Source organism: Parus major, chromosome 4, assembly GCF_001522545.3.
Source record: "Parus major isolate Abel chromosome 4, Parus_major1.1, whole genome shotgun sequence".
Lineage (NCBI taxonomy): Eukaryota > Metazoa > Chordata > Aves > Passeriformes > Paridae > Parus > Parus major.
Window position 1 is genome coordinate 3,414,416 of NC_031771.1, and position 23,908 is coordinate 3,438,323.

Consider the following 23,908-nt stretch of genomic DNA (forward strand, 5'->3'; position numbering starts at 1 on the left):
TTAAAGAACATTATGACATTGAAAAAAGTTAGGGCTATGTGGTACTTCAGAGACATCTCAAGTGTTTTAGATTACCTTCACAACATCCAAACTTTGTGACAGCTGTAATTTTTTATTAACCACTGACCAACTACATAAACACACCGTTTCTGAGTGTGACATTGGAGAACATCATAGTTCCGCTGCTCTAGTGAGCTTAAGTGTATCATAGGCCATTAAGTTTCTTTTGAACCCCTGGACAAGTCTTACAGACAGTAATATAAAATTAGAGATAAATTATTACTCTGGGAGTACAAAGATCAAGTGGTAACAGCCACACCTCTTTAGGATTTATAAGATTTCTATTATCCTGCTTTGTGAGATGTCTCAAGCTTGACTGTCTCCAAGACTCTATACCAGGACAGAGAACAGATTCTGCCCCCTTTAATCAATATGTACCTATTGAAGTAAAAGAATAATTACATCAATTTCAACTGAATATACTTCTAGGTGAAATTTTTCTCAGAGTCATCAAAGTATCAAAATGAGTCCATGAATTAATGCACCAAACTCCTTTTTTTCATGTGGAGGTTCACTGGGAATGCTGATTAATTAAGAAATATTCTTGGATGATTATTTCTCTTTCATCTCAACTTGGTCATTCTATTTGCTCTACTTAATGCATTCCATCACATAACATCATTGTAAAACGTGTACATGTGCATCAAAAGCAAATCATTATCTTCTCCTTCACCCCCCATGTACGGCACAGCAGCCTGAGAGCGGGATACCTGCTGTCAGTCTTTACAGTTTAATTATGCATTTCAGCCAGTGGCATTTGATGCTGCTGCATATGAAATGATAAGGTGTTATTCAGAACTGAGAGTATCATTCACAATCTAAGTTGAATTACACAATCTAAGTTGAAATTTCACAGAGGCTGTGGTGCCTACCTGGATCCCTCATTTAAGGTCTCGTTCTTGGCAGTGAGAGAACGATGCCGTTTTCTGTTTTCCCTACAGGGACAGACAACACCCACAATTGCTTCATGCCACTCCAGAGTAATTTTCCCAGAAAAGCTACAGCCCTGATAATATGAACAACAGCTTTATCTGGGAAAAAAAAAGCCACCCTAATTTGACTTTTCAGCAATCTCGCTGGTTTTCTGGGCTGACATTTGCTGGCAGCAGCAGTGGCACTGAATCATTAGTGAGAGGAATAACCTTGCCTTGAAAGGGAGGGAGGGCTGGGAGCCAAGAGATGCTGTCTTGTGGGTTCTGCACAGTTTTCAGCCTGAGCATCCCCACTGACCTCCAGTTCTTTTGTCCTTCTGACACTTTGATATCAGTTTCTGAGTCTTTTGTGCTGCTCATCCCTTTGAGCAGGTTTGGAACTATGCCTGTTGCACAACACAGCTAAAGCTCAAAATGGGCTTTTTAGTCCTGATAAAAAAGGTGGCAGGATGCAAATGAGCCTCACCCTGCTGTTAAGCCAGTTTGTAACTGGACTTGTCAAAATATAGTGCTTACAGGCACCTGCTTATTTACAGTGATTGCCACCAGTTATGTATGAGTTCTGTCACATATTGCTGGCTACTGGGTTTTCTATTTCCTGATTCACCTGAGAAATAGTATATTAAAACCCCTTTTTCAGATCTGACCAGAACATTTGAGTTCAGTTTTGATCAAGACAAGGCCCTGTGTGTGGTTCCCAAAGAAATAACAGATGAAGATAACGAGGTATTGCATTAACCTGGGTCCCACATGACAGGTTCCTGACTGACACCACGGGGAAATGGAACATCTTTGTTTACTCACAGGGGAGATTCCACACAGAAAGGAACTGCTTTCACTGCCAGCGTCTGAGTGGATGTAGGTGTGCTGTTGTAGCACAGGGAGAAGAGTGGGGAGCAGTGCTGCAGGGCTGTCAGTCAGTTCTGTGACAATTTTTAACTACCACATCAGAGCCAGCACACACTGTATAGTACAGCATTCAAAAGGGAAGTAAAATGTCTGCATTGAAAGCACCACACTGGAACTCAAAAGGAACAAAGCAACTTCAGCAGGTACGTGACCAACTCACTGTGACCCACGGTTGGAAAAGACCTTTAGAATCGAGTCCAACCAGTGACCTGACAATGCCAATTCCACTGCTAAACCACATCCCTAAGTGCCACACCTACGTGTCCTTTAAATGTCACAGGGGTGATGACTTGAGCTTCAGGTGGTTCCACAACTTGACAATCCTTTGGGTGAAGAAATTCTTCCTACTATCCAACCTAAACCTTCCCCTGGCACGACTTGAGGCCCCTCCCTTGTCCCGTCACTAATGGTACTTGAAGAAGCTCTGCGATACTTGACAGGGATCTCTCTGCTCCTGTACCAATGGATTTGAGATGCCACCTTTGCTCCCTGCCCAAATCAGGCAAGGGCTAGGAGAAATGTAATTCCTGCTCTGCAGAGCAGGAATGTGATGGAATTGGAGAACTCTCCGTGTCACATTTGATGGCTGTATGATGCCATGGCACGGACACTGCGCAGCCCCCTCGTGCCACCCACCCTGCTGCATTTCTCCCTCCCCCTCAGCCTCCCACACCAGAGCAGGGAACAAACTGCAGTTAATACGGGACAGAGGTTAACAGCACATCTGTTTCTAGGCCACTGTGCGACGAATAATGAAGAGATTTGGAAAAATGCTTTATTTCCCTCCTAAATCCGGCTTAGCAAAACAAGTAGTGCTCTCTTGGATGTCACTGCCGCTCTCCCTAATCCCTCCTGACTCTCATTCACACTGCTCCTCACTCACATCTTGCTTTGCTGCTTACACTGAGGCAGCATCCAAAAGCCTTACAGGAACTGAAGCTGTGGTGCAACATCACTGGAAATAAAATGGAGCAAAAAATAGAGGGTGGAATGGAAACACGTGCCCTCTCGCTGTTGGTCCAACAAAAATCTATAAACAGAGTTCTCTTACATGTCTAGCAACTATGTATAAAAGCAGACAAAGCGTACATAAAATATTTGCTATAAATGAAGCTGTGCCTTATTTAAGATGCTAGTAGGTGATTTTGATCCCAGGGAAAATACCACAAAAATGACTCACATAACGGAGTGAGCTGGATAAGAGTAAGTGAGGTGTAAATGGGACACACACAAAGTTTTGGCAGTGTGCATTCAACACAGCCAGCAACTCCTAATACACTAATGGAACCTATGCAGAGATGCCATCAGCACTGTATGCTGCCTTCTGTGGGGCTTTCTCCCCCTGCCTGAAAACATTTTATTAATTAGAGTGATATTAGCATCACATCCCCTGTGAGAAGGGATTTTAGGGCTAATGCCACCCAGAAAATGAAGATAACCCATTAAAAATTAAAAATAAGAGTAGAGGTAGTGATTCTTGGAGAAACACTCATTGTTCAGGAGAAAGGGAAACACATTTAGCATTTATGAGTGTGTGATTCACTAAACAGCTATGGAGCTCTGACTGGAGAAGATACCTTTGTATGGACAGAGCTTCTACACCTGCTGAAATCCCTTGGTGACAGAAGAGCTTTCTTGAATGGGATGGATCTAAACAACTGGCTGCTCTTGAACTGACATTCAAGTGCACTTGCAAAGAAATTTTACAAACTAGTCTGTATTTTTTACAGCTAAAGACACAAATAGGGATTCTCAAAAAGGACCCTAAATCTCCATTAAATCAACAAAAGTTACAGGAACTTCTGACCACTGATTCCCAATCAGCACTATTAAGCTTCCTTTACAAAAAATCTGGTCCTTCAAGATGAAAAGGACATGTTCTGTTTTCTCAGAGGTGCCAAAGTGAAATTGTCACCATCACAGAAAAGCAGCTCCTACACATTTGGTCTTTGACCACAAGGTTTCCAGTGGGAGCCAAGCATTAGTTGGAAAAATATGACAGCAAGATGATAACCCATCCATTCTTCTGAAGCACAATTAACTCTGTGGAAAGTTACTCCATCAGTGCTAAATAATTTCCGGCTTCCAAATCACTTACATCCTGTTCCAGTTGTGAAATTATGTATTCCAGTGGTTAATAATCCCAGCAATAACATCAAAATTAATAAAATGGTGTAATGCTGAACAAAGCATCATGATTTAGAATGTGTTCTTGGTACTTTCAACATTCCTCTCTGCGTGGGAATAGAAATTTGGAGATTGTGGGGCTTGTAAAGGGAAAAGAGGGAAGGAGAAGATACAAGAATCAGGCATGCTTTGCATCTGTCTTGAGTGAAAAAGCTAAATATTTCTTTCCTCTTCAGGAGCCAGGAAGGTTAATGGAGGAGCACATCAACCCACAGCAATTCCCTGACATCGTGTAGCAGCGTGTGTGCTAAGACTGCACCACACCACAGAGAGGTGACGAGTGGTGACACCACCACAGAGCAGGCAGTGTCTGTGTTCTGGGGACAGGAACATGTCAGGAACATTGCTGCAACCACACCACCACATCTGCTCAGCTTTGTCTGCAGGAGACTTTGCTGTTCCCTAAACAGATCTGTGGCTGTAGCTCCAAGGGGTCACACAGGAGACAAGGAGCCAGAGGAAGCTGTGAGCCCTGCGGGGAGCCTGTCAGCTCACTCGGTGACAACATTCTTATCTCTATTGTCCCATTAGTGGCAGCAGTGTATGACTTGTCCCACCAAACAGATAAATCAACACCCCTGTGTACAGCTGTACAAAGTCAGTGCAGTAATTCACTGGCAGCTTTGTATTTACTGTCAGAGCACTGGGCTTGGCCAGGATCACCTCACCAGGTTTCCCACAGGAGTGGGTGCACACTATAAAACACATTTTCAACTTGTTCTGTGAATTGCCCCTGCAACTTAACCGCACTGCCTTGGTTCTTCATGAACTCTCCCAGTTGGCTTATTCAATATTCAGCACTTAATGTATTTTGAATTCTGGTAATCTGGCTGCAGGACTGTAAAATTCCTCAACAGTCCATTCATTTCATGCCCAGCTTTTCACGAGCAGTGCTCGACAAACTGCAGGACCGATTTCCTCGCTATTACTTGTGTTAAAGTGAAGCATCTGCTTTCTCAAACCCAGGCTTAAGTCTGTGTGTTCAAATCCAAAATGCAGGGGAGGTGACTAGAGTCAGCAGCAGCAGAATGGGAGAGCAGCAAAAGGTCTGTAAAGCCTCTGCCTGCATTCCTTGTAAGCCAAGAGTCTGGGCTAAATATGCATTCTGGCTCTGATTTGGAAGTTTCTCCGTGTTTCTCATACAATCTACTTCCTCAAGAGGGACGCAATGCTGACAGTCACCTGGGGAAACTGCAGCCACATGTCCCGGTGAGGATGGCAACTGCTACACCACACTACGGAGCAACGAGGTGAAAGAAAGAAGGGAAAGATGGAAAACCCCTAAAAACCTCACTACAATCAGAGTGGAACTTGGTGATTCCAACAGGGCTTCCTCCAGTTAGTCACATTACCCAGAAGTTTAAATTAAGCCTTGAATTATTTTTTTTTACATTCTTCTTTAGTGCTTTCAGTGCATAATATTTTAGACATAGAGCAAATGTAAGATCAGTATTTTAAAACCAAAAAGACACTTATCCAAAAATCCAGATAAATTAAAAAATCTGAATGACAATAGGCATCAACAGTGTAAAGGACACCATGAGCCAGATAACTGCCAACAAAATTTCCTCTCAGGCTTTTATTGCCTGGAAGTTCAGATGGTTTTTTTTTTCTGCTTAGGGGGATTGTGGTGTTTTGGGGTGATCTTCTTTGAAATGTCATTTGAATTTAAACCATCCAGTATATTTTCTGATCTCCTCCTTCCCCTTTGCCCTTGCAATTACATTATTATACCAAAAAATCCCCAAACCAACAACTCTGCCAAGTTGTGGCAAACTAGTTTTCTGCAGTTGGTCACAGTGAGCATAGCTTGGACATGATGCATCCATCTAGGAACAATAGAATAGCAAAGAACTGAATTACTGGATTTGAAATGGCAGACACCCTGGGATAGCTGTGGAAAAGCCATGGCTGGACACACTTTCTCTGGAAATATGTAAGTTCAGTTCAGTTGTGGGATGGGAGAGGAAGTTTTCTGCTGGCTCTTCATTTTTTTGGTATGTTACATAAGCTCCCTTTCCTCTTTACTTTTATAACAGCACATAAATATTTTATGAACTATGGGCCTTTGAACCGTGTTCCTCTGACCCATTGACTGATTCTCATTTGCCTCTCTGAAATTGCATCTCAAGTGCCTCGAGAAATGCATCATCCTGGGCTGTCATATAAAACCCAACATAAACAGTAATTCTCTTTTTTGCCAATGCTACAAGTCAACTCCAAGGACAATAAATTTCCACTTAATGTTAACAGCAAGGTTGCTGGAGACGTTGGCATTCTGATATATTGAAGGCATAAAGTGCAAACAGCTTTTAATTCATTCTTTATATGCTTTTAGTTAGCCACCCCCAAAGAAAAAATAAGGAATGGAGAAAGGGAAGAACAGCTCCTCTTTCTGTGTGGACTAATGTAAATCCTGATTTTCACCACCAAGATAACATCTAGGTATGTCTGTGGATTTTACTGCATATCTAGAATTATCTGTAGGTGTCAGTGATACCCAGGTTGTTCCAAGGCAATCCCAGGCTAACATCTGGTGCTTCACAAAGTGCACAAGACTTCCTAGTACTATAGAAAAATAAATATGGAATGTAAGGCATTTAACACAGCCCATGGAACTATCCCAGTCCAACACTGGTAAGTAGCTCTACATTGACTACATTTTCTACCATCCTCCAAACTGCTCCAGTTCAGGAAAAGTGCCTTTGTTTGTACTTTTTTCTTCCCCCTCCCTTCTTCCCATCTGTCTTCATTCTCATTCCTGTGGGATGAAGGATGAAACCCCATGCTTGAAAACACAGCCAATTGCAGTTCTAGGATCTAAGCTGGAAGGCTTGGCTTGACAAGGAAATACCTCCTTTTCTTCTGAGATTACCTGTATTCCCTGTACAGGGTCTGGAATTGCTGGTCCAACTCTTTTCCCTGTTGGACTCAAAATTAAGATGTTAACTTCACCATGATTTAGAGCTTTTCTTGCTTATGAACAAACCTTCTTTTTATTTCATTTGCTCCAGAAAAAAAATCTCATCATTATTCCTTCTGAGCCTATAAATATCCTTGGCATCAGCCACATTGAAGGATTTCATGTGCTGGAATAAAAGCCTCTCTGGGTCACTGGGGTTCCTTACTGGGGCCATGGAATCACAGAATGGTTTGGCTTGGAGGGGCCTTATCCAGTTCCAAGCTCTCTGCCATGGGCAGGGAACCTGCCACTGCAGCAGGTTGCTCCAAGACCATCCAAGCCCTATTATCACCTATATTATAGGTAATAATATAGCTAATACAGCTGCAGATATTCTGCTGCTAAGAAACACAAAAATGGAGCCAACAAAATAAAAAGCTTTGTATGTTGCCCACCCATTTCTTTTTCTTTTGCTTTTCTATCTGAAAAGAACATTTGTTCTGTATTTCTGGCTTCCCCTAGGGAATGAAAAAAAGAGAAGAAAATTCTCACGCTCTCCTTGAATCTGCAATTTCCAAGGTGTGTTACTGAGACAAGAAAATGCAACAAAACAACAATTTGACAAAGGTTAAAATTTTCAAGTGCCTGACTACTATGGAGCTCTTGATCAGCCTATAGATGGAAGAGATACATTTGAATTAAGTAGCTAAACAATTGGAATCACACCAAGCACACTTTGCCTTCTAATAAACCCCCAAAATGCAAACACATTATTTCACGCTCTCAGCAGACAGAATGATTTCTCCCACTCACTCCCTCAGGAATGTGCTTAAAAAATTCCACTTCTCCCCCCCTTAATAACTCCTACGTCAAAATTCTTCCCAATTATGACCATGGCTTCAGCTACTTTTTAAAATTTGATGGCTGCAGGTAGTTTATTTTCTTGCAGAGAAGTGACAGAAATAAAACACTATGCCTGCACATTGCAGTTTTCCATCCTAAAGCAAGCTAGCAGCTGAAGTCAAAAAAAAAAGCTTTAAGACCTGAGAAGCTGCAGTGTCCATGGCTCAGGGACAGTCACACGTTATAGAATCACATTTTCCTTCCCAAAAAAGGTTTCCCTGTTGGCTCAGGTGCAGGTTGGCCTCTTGCTTGCCTGGCACTATTATCCACCTACCCCATTAAGACATGGTTCCTTTCTTCCCTCAATTCCTTCAATAATGGACTGATGAGGTGTGAATTCAGAACAAGCACTATCAGCAAATCTGCCCAGCCTGGGCACGCTTGGCTTTTTCTGTCCTAACACCCGAGTGCCATAAATAGGTTAAATCCCCTGTGTCAGTGAAGGGAAGCAATCTGTTCTCTCCCTGTCATGTTCCTGGCATGGCAATCTCCAGTTGTACCACACAGACAATCCCAGCAGGGGACAGAAAATGGGAAGGAACACACGGTTCAGCTGCATTTAGAATTTCACGAGTTGCTGTGGGTGCATTTCTGCGTTTTGCATGAACTTCCTGTCTTCAAGCACCTACTCCTTACCTAAATGGACTGTCTGGGTTTATTTAGATATATTTAACTAAGCAACTTATTTAAGAAAATCCACACTTTTATTTCTAAGAGGTACATCAAATTATAGCTTCAAGGGAATGACATTTTGTGTTTAGTGAATTATTTCTGGTTTAGCCATGGCAAAACCGTGTGCATTAAATTAAATCTTGTGAATACAAGCTTCACTGCCTCCTAAATTTAGGTGCATCTAGAGAACAAACTGAAGATGTATCAGTGTAAAAACACACTAATGGAAAAGCATAGAATTAGAATAATGGAATGGCAGAATGGTTAGGGTTGGAAGGGACCTTGAAGATCACTTGGTTCCAATGTCCCCGGCATGGCAGGGTCACTGTGTGTGTTCCATTCCTAGTCCCTGATGCTAATGGAGCATCACTGGCTTGGCAGGATAGAAAGGCAGAGGAAAACATGGAGCACACCTTCCCACACAGGTTCCATACACTCACCCAGCACAGGGTGGGAGATGAAGCACACTCACTTGCTGTCTTGGGAAAAAAATAAAAAAAAATAATAATAAAAAAAAAAAGAACACTGAAAGAAGTCTTGATTTATGCTGAGTTTTGTGGGGAGACAAACTGACTACAATTAAAGCATCGCTGTAAAAGCCTAAGTTGCTGAAATATTTCTTTAAAAAATGTTTTCTTTTTTTAAAATGAAATGCAAATATTTTCAGTTTGGATCAGGGTACTGTAGACAGACCAAGTTTCTCTATGCCATCAGCAGCTGATAAGCCTTGAGCAGACGGCAGAGAGGAAATATTTTAATTCCAGTCCTGCCTGGCCAGTGTTGCAGCAGCACCAACTGTTTCAGACACTTCTGCAGAGCAGCAATATTTGCAAGTGTTTCTTCAGAAATGCGCAGCATTTAATTCCAAGTACGCAGGACTGTTTTGACACAATTTATCAACTGCTCCCAAACAGATCAGGCTTGGAGAACACTTGTTCCATTTGCTAAATTCAAAATTTCCCTTGTGCAAGCCAAGGGAATCAGGCTAGACAAGGGTGGGGGGTTTCTTTGTACACTTTTGCTGTGTTTTTTAAAGGCACCTACTCTGGCCACGCACATTGGTTGCCAAAGGACTGAGTTCATGTGAGACAGCACATTTACTGTCCATAGAAGAATGGCTGAGCAACAGACCCTGCCCTCTCCAGCAATGCCAGTTTATAAAAAGAAACTGGCAATTTGTACATATATATCTGTATCTTTCATGTTTTACTCTGCAAGGAATTATTTTTCCTCCCTTCTTCATCATAATCCGTGGCTTTCTGGCAAGGAAGAAACTCTTATGCACAAATAAGAGCACACATGGTTTATTCCCAAAACCAAAAACCAATTCACTGATAACAAGTGACAATTCCATTTTGCTGGACATGATTCAAAAACAAATAAAGGTCATAATTCTAATAAAATCTAATAAAACCAGTATTACCTATAGCAGAGGAAACAGCTGGAGCGTGCCTAATTGGTCATCTCTAATCTTTAAAAGCTAATGAAGGCCCAGCAGTAATTTTGTAGGAAATGTCCTTGCTGTTAAACACCATATACCTACCCCAGAAGACCTGAAAGCTTCAAATGGTCTTTTAAGAAAATGTCTTTATGGGTCAACGTCCATTAAATCATCAAATTGGTCACTGCTCAACAGAGAAGAATTCTAAAGAGCACAAATGTATTTTTGAATACTGGAGCTGTAGCTGCCTGTTAGTTTTCTGGCCCTGCACGTGATTTACCAGCACACTGATCTGCAATTTTTTGTGATGAAATATAACCCAGCAACTTGATCTTTTACAACTTGTGAAAGACAAATCCTTACTCACTGTCACAGGTCCACAAACAAGATTGAGATCAGGACAGCCTGGATTCCCAGTTTGTTCCATCGTCGTCCTGCCGGCCTCAGCACAAACACCACAGCTACAGAGAAGGCTCTGTGTCTGCTCATTTGGGAAACTGCCTGCCTCATTTCTTCAGAGAAATACCGAAACAAATGAAGATGGAACAATCAGGCTATTCTTATCTTTATTTAATACCTGCAGGTGACATCCAGTGACACTCCAGCAGAACAGGATGCATGGACAATGGCACGGGTCATTTGACACTGGAACGCTGAAACTCGAGATCATTATTTTGTTTGATGAACCAGAAACACAGAGAAGGGAGAGCAGAAACACCTCAAAATCAAAATAAACTCTAAACACATGAACACCCAAGACTCCAAAAGCCCAAGGCTGAAAAAGACATCATGAAGAAAGACATTTTACTGTGAGGGTGGGCAGGCCCTGGCACAGGGTGCCCGGAGAAGCTGTGGCTGCCCCTGGATCCCTGGAAGTGTCCAAGACCAGGTTGGACAAGGCCTGGAGCAACCTGGGCTAGTGGAAAGTGTCCCTGCCTGTGACAGGGGTGGATCAAGATGAGCTTTAAGGTCCCTTTCAACTCAAACCATTTTATGACATGCCCATGTGATTTCTTTAATTAATCCTGAAAACTGATTTGGCAAATTCAGCTGTAAAATGAAAAATTTGGAATAACTATATTTAAGCTGCAGGCTTTTTCATTCTTACAGTACATCTGTGAGGAATTAGAAAAAGCAATTGGGTTAATTACCTTTTGAGTGATTATTTTCGTAGGGGTTATGAATATATGTTTAAGGTGAAATTTATACAGATTAAATTCCACAACCTGTTCAGACTGTAAATTTGCACTGATCAAACTGCTGCACTGCCTGTTGGCGAGCTCAAATTCAAAAGGAAATTGAATTAGAGGAATAACCTGGACTGAAGAGGAGGCAATTCATTTACAATAACCACAAAGCAGTGCTTTAAGTTTTTTAAGTTTCTTGCAGGAAAGAAGATCTGGGGCTTGCTGGTGGCCCAGCCCGAGGGTGAATCAGCAATGACTCGGTGCTGTGGAAAAAAGCTGTGTCTTATCGGGACCTACACGAGGGGTTGGGAAAAACATGACATCCTGCCTCAAGTAAGGCAATAAACCACAGCTTTCCCAGGTCTGTTACAGGAAAAGAAAATGTATTTGCTTCGTATCCAATCCCTGAGCAAGGGGATGGAGCTCCAATCTGGCTGTTATCCTGTCATGGGATGGTTTGGCTTGAGCGCACCTCGTCCTGCCCTGCACAGAACGTGGGAGTTCTCACAGCAACGAGCCCATAAGGATGATCAGCTTGGTTTAATTGGCAGATCACAGCTGAACTGGTAAAAATAGTACAAGATCTGTTGTTCTTGTGACATTTCCTATCCATCAGCAGTGGAAAAGCCTCAAACACTCTCTGATAAACAGACGCTTTGCCCAGATTTTCTGCTGAGGTAAATTCATGCCAGTAAAGGAGTTGATGTGCTGCCTTCCAATTACTCAACTGTGAAAATATTTTAGCAACTTTGGGATTGAGAACAAGACATCAAGGCAGGACTGGTCAAACTTTTACTGGAACATTGTGTCCTGTTCCGGATGACACTTTTCAATAAAAAACAGGCCCAGATATAAAAAGTCCAGAGGAGTACATTAAGAGCCATCAAAGGTATATAAACCAAGATCTGTGTGGAAAGATGGAAAGAACTGAATTTACTCAGGCTGGGGAAGGGAAGAGCAGGGAAGTGATAATAGACTCAGATAACAGACAGGAGATTTATTACCTTTTGAAGCAAAGTAAGTTCTTCACCTGAAAATTGCCAAGAGACCAGAGGCTTAAACCACAGGAGGAAAGATGAAGTGAGACAGTTGAAACGTTATATAACCCAAATTACAGCTAAGACTGCCCGGGGAAAGTGTGGAAATCTCTCTGTTGAAAGTTTTTAGGAACAAGTTATTCCCACATTTTTAAATAGTATTTTTTAATGATTTCCTGAAGAAGTACAGACATGGTAAGTTATTAGGATTTCTTAAAACTTTGTTTTCTTGAATTTCCTGTGGATGCAAAGCAACGAATGCCAGTTTGTTCCCTCTCTTTTGACCTGTCCAGCAGCTCAGGAGCCATAAAGGGAACCTTCCAGAGAGCACCATCCAGTGAGTCCAGCTGGGATTCTCTCTGACACAGCCCCCAGGGAAAAGGAGTGGATCCACAGAGCTCAGCTGAGAAACACCAGCTCTCCAGGAGATTCGTACCCAAAGCACAGAGTTCCTCCTGCAGGAGCCGGGAGCAGCCGGGCCATCGCCGAGCCAAGGTCGCTGTGGGCGGACGAGGAACATCTGCTTCCCTGGAAACACCTTGTTCCCAGAACAGCCTGCAAACCCCAGAGCAACACATTGCCCTGCACTGCTAAGGCAGGCTGGCAGTAGCAGAGAACTCAGTTCCAGGGCTTGGAGGAAATCAGGGAAGCACGGTTGGGTTTGAACACAGAAGGGTGAACTTAAAAGGTGAATAAAATTGCCTATATATCATATCACATCACTTCTCATATCATGTCATATCTAATTAGAAATCCCTGAATTCCTTCCAAGTGCCTTAGGTTTGTTTTCTTTTCCAAACACTCCTGGGAGTAGCACAACCTTTGTAAAGCTCCTTCTCCTCCCTGATAGTATCACCTCTTCTCTTCCGGTTTGGTTTTAAAATACAATGCTGATGGAAAGCTACGTGGTACAAAATCAAACATTTACTAGAGAATCTCCCTTGACAAGAGGCTTTTTAACTGCTTCAACATAATTTCAGTGCTGTGCAAGAAGTCATAGCCCTTTCATACCCCTTGAAGTGTATTTACAACTGTGATCAGCTGTAATTAATACAGCTTTAAAATACTGATAAGGAAAGCATAAATGTTATTTCTTTATCCATACAAAGTTTTTCACATGCCAGTAACTGATTAAGAGGAAGCTAAATTTTGATTGTATCTGAAAGACACATCAATCCACTCTTCAGAAAAAAATATACCTGAAGAAGTAGAGAACTAAAGGACAGGGTGAGACAACCCATTCCTGTGGAGAAGACTCGGTTTGAAGAAGGTTTGGCTCTTCCTCTGCTTGGTGCCAGAGACAGGAGAATGGTGGAAATGAATAGAATGGATTTAAATCTGGCAGCCAAAATGATTGGCCTTGGAAGCAGAGAGAAGACTCCAAAAGGACATCCTGGTGGGCTGGTATCCAGGATAGCCTGGAAGTGGTTTGGGAGGCTGCAAATGTTTAAAACTAATTCTGGAATGACCTGAAAGGCTTGAGTGTTTTCTGGGGATAGTGTGAAAAAGGTCAGGGAGGCATCCTGAAGGACAGGAGGGGAGGGTTGCACAGAGCACCACTATTACTACGGCTAGAATAATTTCCTGTGGTTTTCCCCTAGAAGGATGGGAGGCTGCAGAAGGAACTGGCAACTGGGTCAAGTTAATAGTCTCATTTTCTAAAACACACACCTCCATTACCAGTGAAACACAAACCAGGCAACAGCTTTCTCCAGGCTAACTGGGGAGGAAAGGGGTAGCTCACCACTCTCCCCTTGGGTGATGGGCACCCTCACCCCACAGGAAAGGTTTCCAAACACACGAACCTGTGTGAACAATCACAAGGGCAAGAAGTAAAATCTTGGTTGTCTGACTCCCTGCTTGAGTTGTTCCTCCTGCTTCTGACCCCAAATACATTTATTATCCAAATCAATAATTTATTAAGGAACAGAAATGTCCCCCAAGTACCCCAAAACCCAACTAGGCAATGAAATAATTTAATACAGAAATGCTCCACTCTGTTTTTTTTTTAAGATATCTCAGACTACATCTTGTTTATAAAGAAAAGCAAAGCAGAGTATCCCACAAATTTCATTTTGCATTACCATGACTCACCATGGTTAATGGTAACAAAATAAATGTTTCTGTTCCCAAAGTGAGCAGGTCTGACTCAGACACATGGAAGATGCACGCTGAACAGTAAGAATCATCTCCATGGTACAGTTTTTCAGATTCAAAAGCACTTTAAGGATTTGCCAGGAAAAGCTACATCAATATATATATTTATAAAAAAATCCTATTAAACCAGTTTACTGGTAGAGACAAGGCACTGTAGGAGGTAACAGCTGAAATTCAGGCTATTAAACCCCAGTGCACTTCCAGGTCACATTTGGTAGGAAACATGGAAGCAGAAGCTGGTAAGAATGGAGAGGGCCATAAACCAAGCAGCAAATACTTCATTTTTTGCCTAGAGTACTTCTACTGGGGGAGGAACAACACACAGAAGTAAGTTGTTGCTTCCTCCCCTTCATCAAGAATTTATTATGACAAGTCAGAACCATAAAATAATTCAAGAATTAAGAATTACACAGACTGCAAATCAGAATTAATGTGGAATGATGGTAATCAAGTATGTACAATAGTAAAAAAAATCTGCTCTTAAGAAAAATCAGCAAACGGACTGAAATAGTTTCCTCTGAAGGCTTTTGAAAATGGGACCATGGAAAAATTAAGGAAGGAGCTGCCATTATGCTGTGGTCATTAACAAAGTCCCTAATTACATCAATCAGCCCTTTCACAGAAAAAAAAATAAATTAAATATTAAAAAGTCACGAAACAGTTTTCTTTACTAAAATTGATGACATGCTAAAGTTAGGGAACTCCCTAACAGTCAAGATTCCAATTTCTTGGATACTTGGCAATATTTATTTTTTTTATTTCCAAGAGGAAGCAAATAATAAAGAAGAGTTTATAAAAAGTCACTGTGTCCCTGCTGTGTGATGTAAGCTGGCAGGAGACCTAATTCAGCAACCTCCAGAGGTCCCCTCAAACCTAGTTTTCTACAACTTTATCAGCTCTGATCCATGACAACTAAAACTGAGTATACAAAATGAGATGGTAAATATTGCTTTGACAAGGTTTATTGCCTTCAGAGAGGTACAATTTTGAGGCAACAGTGGGTCTATTAGAGTATATTTAGTCTAAAGATACTACACTGCTTCCCCCTATCCTGAGATTAATTTTCTCCTCTCCCTTCAGCTTCCCATTTTACTCAAATTATAGTGTTTCTTCAAATTTGTAATTTTCTGCCTCTTCAAAACAGAAAGGAACTCATTTCTCATGAGAGCTTATTATCACAGAGATCGCCTCTAAAGCAGTACCTTGGTCCCCACTTGTGTTCTATAAATGCTAAGAAAAATTACATAATGTTATCTCATAATGGGAGAAAATTCTCTTTCAGGGAAGGAATGCTTTAAAATGCATAAATGGAGATAAAAGTAGACTGAATCAGAGAATGGACACAAGAGATTTGGCTAGGAAACAGCTAATATTCTGATATATGAGGATGCACTGGAATTAAAATGTACTCCAAAAAGCTGAATTAATCTTTCAATTGAAAAAGAAGAAAAAAAAAGTGAAATTAAAAGCCAAAGTAATTTTGTTTGAATCCTGCATTTACCATCAGAGCTCCAGTAAGAAATGATAGTGAGAAAGCTGCCATGGCACAAACATCCTCATTAACCATGTGGTTAAGTCTAAGGAAAAAAAAAGGAATAGGTTTGGTTTTTGCATGGGAATTTTCTGCCCCAAGGTTGAAAACAAAGGCTCTGGGGCCACAACATACTTATGATATTAATAATGTCTACTTCAATGCTTATTATCTAATATCTGCAGAGATGCATTTGAGAAGATAATTTTGTGTTTGAAGCAGATTAAAATGTACTTAATTATCCCAGATTTGTTTTCCAACTCCAGCAACATCCTGTCCCTCCAACCTCAAGCTTGATAATACATTGATAACAGGCTGAATTAATAAGTAGGTGATAGCTGACACCACTAATTAACGTGTTACAACTGCAGTTGAACCAGAATGATGAAACATATTTAACTGCTTTCTTACTACAAACCAGCATGTACAATAAAGTTCTCCGTTTAAAATTCTGCAGTTTCATCACAGACCACAGAGCTATTTTAGTCAAACCTCAATGCTTAAAACACCTTTTGTATTAATCCCTTACATTTGTTACCTGTTAGGGTTGTCTTGGGTTTTTTCTGAACTCTTGCTCTTGCATTCCAGCCTCCCAATTTACATGTACAGAGAGAAGCTGGGGTCAGCAGCCCGGTCTGCTGGCTTTTAAGTGAGAAAACTAATAAATTGGGTGGCTTTGATAAAACACTTACTGATACAGAGAAAGCTAACACATCCTACACAAGATGGCTCACACAGGCACAATCTTCTTTGCCTTGTGCTATTTATATTAATTGAAAACCGGCTGGTGAAATTACCTCCTTCATTCTGGAACAGAAATTCTAGAATGGAGCAAACTCAACTCAGCACAGAAAATCTGACTATGAATCATACAAAGGCAAGCAAAAGATACAGGGGGGAATTGGAAATCTCAAAGGTTGACTTAAAACCCAAAGTGCAATAAAAAAATCAAACCCTGAACTAAGATACACACAATTATGAAGACAAAGCCCCGGGTGTGGTATTAGCACCCACACAAGTGTCACAGAGACAGAAAGAATGTGGACAGATTTTTCCCTTTTTCTGAGCTTCAGCTCATCTGGAAAATTTTTCCAGGAAACATAAAGTGTTTTAATGAAAACATTATTTTAATTTGTCCCATTTAATTTGGTCTAAATCCTTTGACAGGAAAGCAGACCCCCCATCTTTTCATTTCCAGTTTTATTTTCAGACACCCATCTCAGGTTCCCATCTTGACTCACTTAAAGGGTCTCATGAAGGAAGAGTAAGAGTGAAAAGGGAGAACTGGAATCCACTACCACCACTCATTCAACTTCTTGGCACAGGCAGCACTGTGTGCCATCAATTACAAAGCATGTACCAGGAACAATGCTAAGAGAGCTAAATTCCTTAACTATCTTAAGCTTAATTCTTGCATGCAATATAATTTCCCTTTTGCACTTGAAACACCCAACAAAACCAAACCACAGTATAAAAGCCTGTAACAAACTCACTGGGGTACTGATAATTTACAATCACCCATTTTCTAAATTTATTTCCAACTCTATTGCTTTAGCTTACTGTATAAATGAGTATAAATTGGAAAAAGAAAAACAAAAATCAACTTCCACTATATGGTTATAGATGTCAGGCAATGCTGTTTGTTCCATGCAACAGGTTATCAAAGAATATTCTTAGAGGCTCTTAGAAAGTGATGCAAGAAAAAGTTATCACAACCAGTCCTACACTTTGCTACTTCCTGTGTGTGCTGCTTCCTATCTTGATTGTTTGCATGCAGTTTCCTTTCCAGCCCTGTTCTCCACATGCCCCTTTGTGCAGTCAATTAATAATTACAGTGATATGGACAGACCTCCTGTAGCTTAATACCCCACGACTGCTCAGTACCTGGATCTAATTTTCCATAGAACAGAGGAGGGCAAACAGAGGCAGACGAAAATAAAGAAAAAGAAGTCCTTGCATTTAATTATTTACTTGTTCTCTGTGTGTACTTCATATATATGTATGTACGGACAATGTCATCCTAAGTGAAAAACATAAGAACATGGAAAAAGATACCTCAACATCTTTGGCAGCCGTCCCACGAACGGTCCTGAAAGAAGTCAGCAGAAATAAACAATGACATACTCCAAGAGTTATGAGGCCTAGGGGGAAAAAATCCTGAAAATTTCCAGAGAAAACGAGGATGCAGAATACAGGAATTTCCAGGAGAAAACTGAAATTAAACTTTCACACGGTATTTTCTCTCAGAGTGAACGCTGAAATAGTTTCTGGCATTTAGAAGTGTTTTATTCACACCACCCCTCAGAAAGCCTTCTGTATTAATCTGTACTTCAAATGAGGCACAGATGAATCTGAGCTGGAAGAGACGCCATCCAGTTCAACCCTTTCCCCCAAGACAGACTCAGCTACATTATGTCATTCCTGACATATTGACTGCTGCTGGAGAAACCCCTCAATTTCTCAAAGCCAGCTATTCCAGTGTTTCACAATCTTTACACTCACAGGTTCTCCCTCTGGTCTGACCTGAAGTTTTCCCTGCTCCAGAAAGCTCCTCATTTCTTGTGCCACCCATCATGACACTGAACACACACAGTCTTAAAATACTGGAGACCTACCACGTCCCTTCCCATTTGTCTCTTCTTTAGGACAAACAACTCTTGTTTCTTCTGACCCTTCCCCCCCGAGGTATCTCTCTTGAGATATTGGATCACCCTCCTCTGGACACCCTCCAATGATACACATGCTGCTCTTGGAAAATGATGCCCAAGTTTGGGCAAAAGTTCTCCAGCCGTGGAGAAGAAGAGCTCTTCACAGATCTGCCAGGCCTCACATTCTCACAAACTCATGTGATGTTCACCTTTTTTGTAACAGCATGACACTGTCGACCTCCTACACAGTGCATGATGCACTGTAACTCCAGCTACTTCTCTAAAGGAATACTGTCTAAGGAGTTGACCACCACCCTCAGCCTGTTAAATTCCTTCCTGCTTCAGGAATTCAGCAGAGTATCTTCTATTTATCACTACTGGCTTTAATTCTGCTTTTTTTCAGATTATGTCTCTCATTTCTCAAGATGTTTTTCAGTATCACTACAGTCCCTTAATGTTGGAAGGCCCTCCTATCTTACCGGCACATTTAATCAGAAGATTTTATTTCATCATCTCAGTTCTTAATGGAAACTCTGCTCAGAATTAAACTCGGGACTGCTGGCTGCCAAGTCCCTTTACTCCAGAGCAGATAAAGTATCAGGTCACCTCTTGGTATTTAAGGCTGATATTGTGCAGCCCTCATGTTTTGTTAAGTACAGAACAGGGAATATATCTAATGGAGTGTTAGATATGCTTCCCAGTATCCCGTCAAGGCTCCAAGACCCTTTGCTGCAGCTCAGAGCACAGCAGGTAACTTCCCAGTCACGCACCACTGTACTGGCTCCTTCCCAGAGCAATGTGCTGCTGGAACTGCAGGCTGGCCCAGGATGCAACCTGATTTGTTCTCCAACAAGGAGGCAGGGAAAGAGGAGGCTTACCAAGAACTTGCACCCTCAGAGTAAAGTATTTCTGTTTGCCTGAAGTCAGCTACACTGCCTTCAACTCAAAGTACTTAGCCCACTCCTGTTTGCCAAAATAAGTCTTAGTTTGCTCAAACATTGTCTTTTTTAATGCTGAACTAGGTAACACTACATAGGGATGCCTAGAGACATATGCCTAGCACATATAGCTATATATATATATATGTTTATAAATGTGTGATATTTCTGAATTAGGTATGAGATATAATTACTTGTATTACAATAAGACTCAGATTATGCTTACTGATTATGCAATCTATTGCTGTCTGCTTTGGATGAGCAAATTCTCAATAGTCCATTTTATCCCAGAGGAAAAAAGGGATTTATTTCCCCAGACTTGCACCATTTCCCAACATCTTCCATCTCTGCATTCCATCCACAGTGCAAAGCTCATTCCTGAGATTAGTGTAGGGCTTCCATGACTCACAAAAGGAGTTCAGATTCCCACTGATCTGTAACCCCAGCTGTGCATCAGATTCTACAAAGCGAGATCCCTACTCCCAAAATGATGAGGAGCCTTCCTGCGGCCCAGATGGATTCCAGTGCACATCACAGTCCCCAGGCTACAAGTCTGATGGTCAGCAGAAATCCGGGAGCCTAGAGGAGGAAGCAGGTATCTAAATAATGCCAAAAGCATTTACAGCATATTATGTCTAGATTCCTTCTTATCAGTCAGTATTAACTGTCAGATTCCTTTGATAAATGGAGCATTTCCCCAACAAATACCACTATATTGCAGAAGGCCCGCTAGGCAGAACTGGGGCAGCTACCCCAGCACATGCTCATCTAAGCTTAGGGGCTTTCAGACAGGTATCCTGTTCTGCTCAAATTATTTAGCTTTTGAGGCATGCCTGTTACTTCCAAGAAGAAAACAGCCACAAAAAAAAATACCGTATCACACGAAACAATTCATCTGGAGATAATGTATGTCTCTCACACCCAAGCCCAAAGACAACCAAAGGTTTAGTCCAGCTGCAGGACATGGGAGAGGCGGGGCAGTGTCCCAGAGCTGCCCAAGGCAGAGCACACCCTGTCACCCAGGTCCCTGCTGCCATCCCAGCTGTGCAGCTGCTTCTCAGAGCTGCTCCCTCACCTCCCTGCACAGCCCCAGCACATCACACTGGCCCTCGGCCCACTGGCTCACACCTTTCTTCTCCATTCCTGAGGCTCAGCTCAGCCACAACCTCCCCACCCCCTACCCAAAAATAAAGCCCAAAATAAAAAGCTGTGGAAGCCAGCTCTACTAGGGGCCTAAAAGCAATAGTTTTGGATGGAGTGAATGGGGAAAGTGACAATACCGTGGGAAAGTGAGGAATGAAAGTAGCCAGAGGCTCGCTCACACACAGGGTGTGAGAAAACAGACAGGGACTCCGAAGTGGTCAGGATGACAAACTCACCAGCTGCCACACTGTGGTACAGCACAGGGGGGAAAAACTAATTCTGCCTCTTCCTTCTAACATGTCACCTTCAGCCTCCTTCCCTGTGCTAGTTCACACGCAGGACATCCACCAAAAGGGCCTCTTTGCTAACACAGGCCATGGAGGGGCTGCCTGGAGACCCATGAAGAATAAAGTCTTCTCTAAAATTTAATTTCCACTTGGCAACCTGAGTCAGTGCTCCCTCATGACTCTGATTTACCCAAGTCCCTCTGGATTTGACTGATCCAACAGGCAACGTTTGGAACATGTTCTAGTTCAAGGTGTCCATGGGGGCAGGACTAGGTGACCCTTTAAAGGTCCCTTCCAACCTGAACTTTTCTTTGATACTATGTTAAGCACTGGATGTGCATTGGGAGGCATGGAGCATCCAGCTGAGCTGCACCTTCAGAAGATGAGCAGGTCTTTAGCCTGGAGCAAACAAGTTTAAGAACTTGAGAAATAACAGCACTTATCCTGGATTAGAAGTGTCCAAATCCTGGCATTTTTATTAAGACACCTCTTCTAAGAAGGCATTAAAAGCAGTCATCACTTACCTTCAGCAAGAATGGAAACAGTGTTCTCTGAATCTGCCTTGTGAGACTGTACCCAGCCTATAAACCCCTCACCAATCCCTCCCTGATTTCTCACTCATGAAAAACAGTTCACTCTCTACAGCTCCTTTTTCCCTAACGTAGAACAACATTTAAAAAAAAATGTTCTAAGGGCTTTAGACCAGGAGACAAAGAAAATAAAGGCAAAGTACAACCAAATTTCTTTTTTCCTATAAAAGTTTCCAAAACCAAAGTAGGAAGATTTGCAGAACCATTTCCGCCTAGCAAGCCGATGAGAAGAGCAGGATTCCTCTGAACATGCCTACCTTTTACTGCATTTAAAGAAGCATCAGAATAGTTCAACTGAGTTACAGTCATTCTTAACTTGTATGTTTTTCATGTTTAGACAATCTCTGCAGCCTCCAAGAGCCAGAGCAGCACCCTGGTTCCACAGGAACCCGGTCATCCCATTCCTGCAGCTGCTGCATGAGTCATTCCTGTGCAGCATGACATTCCCTTTGTAAAGCACTGCTTCCCAAACCATCATCCTCAGAAAACTGGCTGGCTACGTGCTGCTGGCGGAGCTCCTGGCCTCCAACTGCTGCGTGCCTTTAAAGACAACCAAGATGCACTCAATGCTATCCTGGCACACATTTCCCTTGAAAGCCGCTGCTTTAGTTGCCGCAGGGCAACTCTGTTCTTGTCAATGAGTGAGGAGGTGTCTCGAAATATCTTCTGAGACACAGTCTGCACAAAGGAGTAAAAATTAAACCAAAACAAAAAACCATGTGGAATTTCTGCTCTAGATAATGTGTCGGCTCTCCATGCAAACCTCCCTGGTCCAGCAAGTCTGGGAAATAGACCGAGACTGGGAATTAACTCCAGCTCTAGCATATGGAGATGCAAGACACCAGGCCAGTTGCTTGTTTTATTTAACATGTGTTTCTTTTACCAGCAGTATTAACATGGCCTTGTTCCTGTTTATACTTCGGGAAAGGAGAAAATAAACTTTTTTCCCCTCATTTTGTTTTGCTCTTTTAAGCATTCCCTGTTCCTGTCAAAGGGAGTTAAGCTAAACAGAAACAAGGCAGTTTTGTTCCAGAGTGAATGTGTCCACACTTGGAGCTATTTGGAAATTGTTCCTACAGTTCAAATGAATAAACTCTCCCCCTTAATCCTCATTAACCTTCTGATGCAAAAAGACCCTGAGGTTGGGTAATTATTTTGTTAACAGACCACAGACTAACACAACTTTAAGGCAAAGCACATGGCATCCACCCAGGGCTTTCACCATTTAGGTGAGGCACCTATTTTAGTGGCTTAGGAGTAAAGTTTGTAATTGTCTGCAAAGGGACAAGAGCCGTGCCACAGCTATGAGGGTGCCAAGAGAGCCTGAATTCCCTGTGCCCATCCACACACTGGGAAAGCACCTCATAAATTCAGGATAACCCTTGGAGGTTAATCAAGACACATCAAGACAACGTCAGTGAGAGCTGTGACCCAACTGCAGTGAACACCGAGGAGAAAATGTAAGGCTGGCATTTCCCTGAGACGACTCCTGCTCCGAGTCCCTTGGAAATGACGGAGCAAAGCAGAGCTGCTCGCTCCCCAGCAATGGCAACATTCCTCTGACAAACAGCACGTCTGCTAGCGACGCTGTAAGCACCATGTGCTCCAGCACTCCGTGGGGCAGCTCGCAGTGCTGAACCCTCCTGCCTCGCTGGGTGACAGCTTTATTTCGCTACTTCAAACCTATCACAGGTCCGCTCCATTCAAGGGTTTTAAGGGAACCATGGAGGCATCTTCTGCCCACAGGATAACCCAGACGTGAACCCGCCGGGTTCACCCGTGCTCCTTCCAACAGGGACAGCGTTTAGGCTGGAGAGGTGAACGATGAAGTAGCAGCAAACTTACTTTCCAGTGATCAGCTGGCTTCTGGATGGTGTACACATGGGCTGGACGTAGTAGTTCTCCAGCTTGACCCCTTCGGCAGCCAGCTTGTCCAGCGTGGGCGTCCGGATCTCAGACCCGTGGTACCCCACGTCCCTGAACCCCTGATCGTCGGCCAGGATGAAGATGATGTGCGGCTGCGAGCTGGGGGCGCCGGCCGCGGGCTCCTCTCCCAGCAGGTTCCCCGGCGCCTCCCCGGCACCTCCTCGGCGGCTGCCCCAGGCCAGGTAGCCGCAGGTGAGGAGGCTGAGCAGGGACAGCCCGACCAGCACCGCCGCCACCATCCTGCCCCGGCTGGGGCGGCGCGGCCAGCGGCGCCCACCGCGGGCCATCCACCGCGGCGGGAGGGCAGAAAAACAGTAACGAAAAGGAAATAAACCAACAAAAACCCAACAAAGCCAGGCGGCCTCGGGACGGGCAGCGCCCGTCAGGGCTCCCGCCGGGCGAGGAACATCGCAGTCATCCCAACTTCGGCAACTTCAGCCGCTGGAGCCGGTGCCGGT

General features: G+C 42.8%; 1 protein-coding gene across 1 annotated transcript in view; it reads right to left on the bottom strand.

The window, feature by feature from the left end:
* ARSJ (arylsulfatase family member J) overlaps window positions 1-23,902 on the bottom strand; it is a 34,205-nt gene extending 10,303 nt beyond the window's left edge. The window contains exon 1 of the mRNA XM_033513750.1: window positions 23,370-23,902. Within this exon, the coding sequence (XP_033369641.1) occupies window positions 23,370-23,737 (368 nt within the window). The 5' untranslated portion in view covers window positions 23,738-23,902. The remainder of the gene's footprint in view (window positions 1-23,369) is intronic.
* Between the last annotated feature and the right edge of the window lie 6 nt (window positions 23,903-23,908).